This window comes from Protobothrops mucrosquamatus, unplaced genomic scaffold (assembly GCF_001527695.2).
Source record: "Protobothrops mucrosquamatus isolate PMUCROS unplaced genomic scaffold, P.Mucros_1.0 scaffold_156, whole genome shotgun sequence".
NCBI lineage: Eukaryota > Metazoa > Chordata > Lepidosauria > Squamata > Viperidae > Protobothrops > Protobothrops mucrosquamatus.
Genome location: NW_015386232.1, coordinates 183,265 through 191,202, shown reverse-complemented (window position 1 = coordinate 191,202; position 7,938 = coordinate 183,265). Strand labels below are relative to the sequence as shown.

Sequence of the window (7,938 nt, the reverse complement as noted above, 5' to 3'; positions counted from 1 at the left end):
CACTGTCTGACATGGTAGTTTTTGCAAAGTCCCCCGGCAAGGGTCTTCCTTCCAGGTGGACTAATTTTGCAAGTCCTGTCTAATGTAAGGACCCACCCCACTTTGCATCTTAAGAAGACAGAACTCCTGGAATATTTCTTCCAACAGGCATCTTTATTAAGAGAAAGCTGGATGCAGGCGTTCTAGACAGGACTTGGGTTCAAGCTCTCCTATTCAAGGTTTTAAGGGGTCCCCCATTAGCCACACCCCCGTCACCCCCTTCTCCCAGCGACAATCCCCAGGCATTACATTCTCACCCCCTTTCCCTCATTGCCAGGAGGAGACTTCCAAAAGGATTACATGAAAGCTAATGACCCTCATTGTTATTGTTAGTCCGTTTGGTGATATCCACATCCAGTCCCTTTGAAGTATGCTGAAGGAAGTGAGGGCCATAAAGCCCCTTTGTTCACCCCCTTCCCTTCATCGTATGACAGAATCCAGAGCAGGCAGAAATGCGGGTTTTCATAGTTGATAACTAGAGATGGAATATATTTGGATTCTGACACTAGGGGAGCAAGGACATATCTAATTTTAATAATATTTTCTATTAAATATATTCTAGCAAATAATAGCAAAAACTTCATATTCTCCATCTATGATTAGCCAAACGAGAGTCGTTTCAGTTAATAACTTGAATGCTGGTATAAATTAAGCTATAAAACAGATTTAAATGATTATATAGTGTACATATCTTCTAAAAATGAAATCTATTGTTAAACCTGAATCTGTATGTATTAAGGGCAAGTTACACAACAAATGGATAATTTTTTTCTAGAAAATTAAAGAGTTATCACTAGTGTCAACCAGTCTTTATTTTCAGAAGGAGGTCAAACATATTCTTAGGAAAAGAATGCCCTATTTCAGTGGTGGCGAACCTATGGCACGCATGCCAGAGGCGGCACTCAGAACTCTCTCTGTGGGCACGTGCGCCACTGCCCCAGCCCCGCTTCCCCCCCACAGCCCCCTCCTCACCAGCAGCTCCCCCCAGAGGAGAGTCTCCCCCAGGCACGGCCCACGCAGAGCAGCGCAGCCAAGGACATGGCAACTGGGCAGAAGGGACAAGACTCCGCCCTTGTGCCCCATCATGTGCAGATGATGCTGCGGGGTGCGGGTGGAGGGCGTGGCTGTCATGGAATTGCAAGGCCACCTGGGTGATCTGCTGCAGCGGGCCGTGGAGGCAGTGAGTGGCCCTGCAGGTGGGCGGGGCAGGAGCAGAGCGCGGGCGGGCTGGGGCAGTTTTTGGACACTCGGTCTCTAAAAGGTTCGCCATCACTGCCCTATTTAGTGTCAGTTTATACTTACAGCAGCATTGAAAAAGTAGCTTTACAAATGGTCCTCAAATTTATGGCTACAGCAGCATCTCTGTAGTCATATAATCACCATTTGTGAGCTTCATAACAAGCTTCCAAGAGGCAAAGTCAATAGACCTACTGGCAGTAAGTCACAAGTTGCGGACATGTGATGTCTTGCTTAACAACTTTGGATGATTTGCTTACTGACCACAGAGGAACCAACACTAAATTCAACAGCGTAATGTGATGTTTTGCTTAATGACCCTATTGCTCAATAGACTTGTTAAGTGAGGACTACATGGTAGTGAAGAAATAAGTCAAGTACTTCTTTTCCCCAAGATTGTGAATGTGAGAAGGAACACTGATATAATAGAGAACAAGGCTGGAGAGGGTAAAAGAGTGTAAGCAAGAAGATATTTCTCTCAGACATACTTGCACATTTAAGCACATGCTTAAATTTACAATATACCAGTAGAAGTTTATATGCTAATCATCTCTTTCCTTAAAGAGCCCCTGAATTATCTTTGTTATATAATATCATGCTTGCAATAAGGCAATATAAATCCTCCATTACAACGCTAAAAGCATGAAAGCTGTTTCTTACAGGCAGGAGATTTCATTATATTATGCATGTTACAATAAGCACCATGCCGTGAGAGTCAGAATAGGAGACCCATCACCTATCACAATTCTGGACAACCAAGTCAATCAAGAAAAATAAGGCTTTGCGGCAAGCCATCAATAGGTAGGAACCCGAAGCTAGGTGGATGGAAACTCTAATCCAGGGGTCTTCAAACTTGGCCCTTTTATGACTTGTGGACTTCAACTCCCAGAATTCCTCAGCCAGACATGCTGGCCGAGGAATTCTGGGAGTTAAAGTCCACAAGTCATAAAAGGGCCAAATTTGAAGACCCCTGCTCTAATCCAACCGACTTGAGACTACAAGGCACAAAGCGACGGAACCGCTTTAGCTGCCGAAAACCTAGAAATAAGCCCTATTACCCAGAACAGACAGGCACAAGCTCGAATCAGTTCCTCAGAGGTTAATTTTGTTTCCTTGGAAAGCTTCCAGTGCTTCCAGAATATGAGTCCCCGGAAGTGGCAGAACCCCGATTTTTCCAAAGCCTTAGAAATTTTGCTTCTGAGAGAAGCTTTCATCCACCCCTACTGAGGCGCAGTGCCGGACTTCCCTAACTGAGGCCTACCAAGCTGGCCCCAAATGCCCTTCCCTTCCAAGGGATTTGTCATTCAGTCCTGGCCACGGACGGCTCAACTCCGCGACGCGTTTCCTGGCCATTTGCTCGTCTTTACCTTCACGCTGTCCAGACGGTCCAAGCAAAGGCGCGCAGCTTTATCTTCACAACGCCTTCGCCAAATCGTCCCCCCCCCCCCGCGGTCGGCGAGCGCGGCAACGATTTGCTCCCCTGCCCCAAAGCCCACTCCGGCTCTCGCTCACCGCCCAGCTTCCCTTTCGTTTCCGGCTTCCTGACTACGTAGGAGGCGGAGCGGAGCAGACCGAGGCTGTAGCGGGCTGCTGTTTGGTGTACGCCTTCTCTGCAGCCTTGCTGTTGGGATTGTCCACGCTCTATCCCGCGTACAGTGGGAATTGCGACGCACACATGTCCCTAAGTTTGCAGCTTTTATTTGTATTGAAGCAGACACAGAATATGTTTGTGTGGGGTGTATATATCTACGAACATGCATTTTACTACTAAAATAGTTTTTCTTTACATAGGACTTGCTCCCAAGAAAATTTCCTAGTCAAAAACGTTATCACATAAAACATACAAAGGAAACAATTATACATATTTATAATAGTTTACTTTTTTCTTCGTTCAATCCTGTCGGAAGACTCCCTGACGAGCCACTCTAGTTTTGGCATTTCAGAAGAGATTTGCATTGCCTCCTTCCTAGGGCTGAGAAAAAATGATTAGCCAAAATCACCTAGATGGCTTTGTGCCTGTCTGCCGGTTTATAGCCAATGCCTTAATCACTACGCCAAATTGACTCCAGTTGTGTGTGTAGTTTATATATTGGGCATGCGTTCACACAGGATATTACTTTCATTTTTTCTGGACCTTGATGTATTACGTGTTTACTTAAGTCCTTTCTGCAGTCTTAGCTGGAACAGATTTAATAATAGTATGGTTATTTATTAAATTTGTACATCATCCAATTCCCAGCAGCAGAGTATTGATATTGAGCTGATGATTCCATTTCATCGCCAGGCATGCAGAATGCAATCCATGTGTAGTATTTGAGAGCCAAGGTGTTGATAGAGATACATTAAAAAGTGCAGTGACTTAGTGCAATCAATGTAATAAGGTAACTAGCTATAGTAAACCCCTCATAAGGTTCCCAAGAAAATGTGATTGAAAAAAATGTGTCTTTTTTAATTTGCAGTGCCATACTAAAAGGGGTGGAAATTTTAATGCACTAAAACTCAGTTGCTGTCTTGCCACTTTGCTGTTTTTGTAAATGTCACAAAACATAATTATATAGAAATAAATTGTGAAATTGTACTGAGAGATGACTAATAATTGGTGCCAAGAGAGAACATCTTAAAATTAGTTGAGACTCCAAAACAAGTGAACAATTTCCTTTTTCGAAATAAAAGGAATCTTATAATAAAATATCACAAAGGAAACCCAGACTCTTAAAACTACCATCTCAAATGTAGATGGACCCAGGAAGGAGGGGGTGCGCCTCAGAGGAAAAAACCATTTAAAGGACAAGTCAAACGGAATTCTAAAAGACCAAAGTTTTCCTGTCTCGCATTCTTCACTCCCCCTCCCCTGAGCTATTAGAGACATTCTGGAGAGAGGGAAAACCCGGGCAATTAACACAAACCAGATAGAATTGAAGGAAGTACAAGTTATTCTTTTAATAATTGTAGAAATGTAATGCCAATATATGAAATGGGAATGTTTTATGTTTCCTGCCTATAAAAGTGACAGCAAATGGTAATCAGCAAAGATAATTAATCCTGACCAAATGTTTAGTATTTCCTGCCTAAAAAATCTTACGGACACCGGAATATACACCTTAATTCTGGACCCTATGTGAGAATCATAAATAAACAGGNAATAATTGTAGAAATGTAATGCCAATATATGAAATGGGAATGTTTTATGTTTCCTGCCTATAAAAGTGACAGCAAATGGTAATCAGCAAAGATAATTAATCCTGACCAAATGTTTAGTATTTCCTGCCTAAAAAATCTTACGGACACCGGAATATACACCTTAATTCTGGACCCTATGTGAGAATCATAAATAAACAGGATGGCAGCAGTGGCAGATGGGTGGAATAGGTCTGGATGACTTTTACTATAAGCTTCAAAGTACATCTATGAAGATAAAAGAGTTACTTTGATGTGACATGTATAAAATGAACAACTTGGAACCAGGAAGGGGTCTTTCTGGAAACCCGATCCATTGGGAAGGGTCCAGAGGGCCCGTTTGGAAACGTTTCTCTCCCCTTTTCTTTTATTCTTTTATGTAATTACAAATAAACTGACTTTCTGGCAGCTTGCTTCGTTCCTATCATTTCTTCCACCTGAGCTGAAGGTCTGCTTCCCAGCTGGAGACCCGAACCAAGGAAATCTTCCAACAGTACTTTTTATGATTTTACTCAGTTATTAAGCTGTTCTGTTTAGCATTAGTATAAGCATTAGTATTTTACAATATGTCTAATGGTCCAATGTGGCCATTTTTGAAACTGAGTAAGACGAAAAACAAGGATTCTAGTCTTAGTCCTTCAGGCAATATTAACAACCTTCTGGGTCATTTCATTAGATCATTCCCTAAAGGATTGGGTCCAGGAGAAAAGTATTCTGGAATTCTCAAATAGAAAGAATGACACATAACTAGAAGCAAGCTTTATTGAGTCTTGTAAAGATAGCTTTATGTACCCAAGATAAATTGTGTCTTTCATTAATTTGTTTACAGAGCTTCTAAAATAAATATAAAAAAATCTGTTCAGATACAGTTTTTGAAAAAAGGAGTTAAACAACAATTCTATTCAGTACAGACAGCTGACTTAATGGCCAACATATAAAAAATACTTTAAGACAGTTTAACAATTTCATTGAATAATGTTTATTTGTTTGTGTAAAAAGGTAGTGCCACATACTATTTCTTATCAATCTATTAATAACGGTTTTTCCTGTATTTAGTCCATTCAAAGAAAGATCTATCTACAAATAGAGTTTGTTTTATTTTATTCCACAATACATGAACAAATGAATCTTGTTTCTAATATGCACATATTTATTTTAAAATGTACACAATTTATAACAATTTCTATGTAATTTGGAGAAATTTATACACTGTTTAATTTCAAAATAAAAAAGCATTTTAGTTTTGCGTTTTTAATTGCAACATATAGTTATCCAACATATTGTTTGAAAGAATCAGGCACCTTGTTGTCTTTATGCCTTTATGTGCATCAGCCAGCAAAATATAGGCAATTTTCCTGTATATGTAAAAAGGCTAATACACATATGATTTATGAACAGAGAAACTAAAAAAATAAAAATAAATTGAATGGCACAGAAGTTAGCATGCCTATAAATTAATATCTGGACTTCCTGATTAAGGGAGACAGGCAGAAATTCCAGTAGATTCCTCAGGGTTTTGCTCTTTGAAAGAATACCTGTTTAAGAAAATATATCACATGAGTTTAAAAAAACTGAAAAAAATCAAATAGAAAGGGATTGTATTATTGACAGAAGCAAATTTGGAACACTACAGCAAATTTCTTCGATGTAATGGAAGGTAATAGATTGGCACAGAGCCTCCAACTTGGGCAGGATATAGTATTGCAATCTATTGATTCATAACACGAAAAACTAATGTTGTTCATATATAACTTTAAAATGCAATGCTTTTCCAAGAAATAATATTGCAGTATTTTAATGTCATACATTTAATTATGGATTTAAACTTAATATAATGCAATATGAACGAATAATTTGCAATTGGTAATGATCAGTAATTTTCTTGAATACCATTTTAAAGTAAAACATATTCATGATGTGCATTTAACTGTGTTAGATACAATTTAAATAATAACTTTTAAGAGTCTAATTATATAATAAAACTCTTCCTTAGATTTATTAACCAAGATGGAAAGCAATTCCAGTTTAGATGTTGAGGACATAGTGAGTGAAACTGACTTCTATTATTCATCTATCCGTAATCTATTAAAATTTGCTCCCTCATATGGTCGAATATCAACAAAAAAAATTGTAAGTCAAAAATCTTTCAATGAGTTTTCTTTATAAACAATTATTTTGAAATTCTGTGTCGGAGTTTCACATAAGTTAAAGTAAGAAAGCCTCAGACTCACATAGCCCCAAATATTTTGTATATTCAAATGTCTACAAATAAGCATCTATATGTAGTTGCTCACATACAGGTGTTCTGTGATCTGCCATAATCAGGGGACCCTTTCTTGCTAACCCTGCTGAACATGTGAATCTGAGCAGCCAGGATGACCTATCTCGTAACTTGTAATGAGGCTTGTATGACCATTTTTTAAACCATATGAAGCCTCTTCATGTGATACAAGAAATCTTCTGTATTGACACGTTCATCATTCTTTCTACAAAAAAATATTATAATGGGTTGAACCATATTGGTACATCTATAGCATGAAGCACTTATTCATATAATCATCTTTACTTCAACCATCAGTTCCACCTTTTTCAAGAGCAATATGCATACAAAGACAACAAAGGCAGAGAGAAAGTATCAGAGACAATAAATATAGCTGAATTGCTTAAATATTCACCATACAGTTCACATGCTATTTTTCATATTTACAAGGGTTCAAGTCTGTTGAAAGTCAAAAAATAAGCATGAATTTCACCTACCTTTAAGTAGTTTTTAAAAACTTTAGCATCAGGCTGCTGAAGTGCTTGACAGAATTCCTATATGAAAAAAAATTCAAGAATTCTAAATTAGAAAAATACATACTTGAAAATTATCCAATCCGTTGCAATCTTACCTTTTTCAAGAACCAGTATTGATTAGATGCCACTGCTTGCTATGACAGTACCTCTAATACTAGATGTAAAATATAACCAATTCTCAATCTAATTGGTAATCCTAGCAGGCAAGAACACACTATCCATATTTGCACCAATTAGCTCCATGAGAGGAGGCAGAAGGCAAAAATCTGGATTCAAGTCATCATAATCAGATAACACTTCACAAATTTTAGGGTATTCATGCACTAAACCAGGGTCAACCAGGATCAGTAATGTATTACAATTTTTCATGTAATTTGGTTATCTGTTTGGACAGTTAGTATTTTTTTTTTTATTGAAAATTTTTAAAATTTTAACAATATAACTCCCCACCTCCCTCATACCCCACCCTTCCCCACCCCCCTCCCTTCCCGCCGACTTCCCAGAGCTACACACAGGGTTTACAATACAATAATTATATTCTGTCTTAAATTATATTATCCTTAAATTAACAATTCTATAACATCCTTTAGCTCTCTTCTAAACTGACATATTAAACATCATTATTACAAATTATTTAATTTTAATAAAATATACTACATTAACAATCACAAATTACTCAAAAACCAAATG

At 38.2% G+C, this 7,938-nt stretch overlaps 1 protein-coding gene across 1 annotated transcript in view; it reads right to left on the bottom strand.

Moving 5' to 3' along the window:
* Positions 1–5,196: 5,196 nt before the first annotated feature.
* XPOT (exportin for tRNA) overlaps positions 5,197–7,938 on the bottom strand; it is a 59,937-nt gene continuing 57,195 nt past the window's right edge. The window contains exons 24-25 of the mRNA XM_015820788.2: positions 7,210–7,266; positions 5,197–5,987 (exon numbers count right to left, since the gene is read on the bottom strand). Coding sequence (XP_015676274.1) covers positions 5,961–5,987; positions 7,210–7,266 — 84 coding nt within the window. The 3' untranslated portion in view covers positions 5,197–5,960. The remainder of the gene's footprint in view (positions 5,988–7,209; positions 7,267–7,938) is intronic.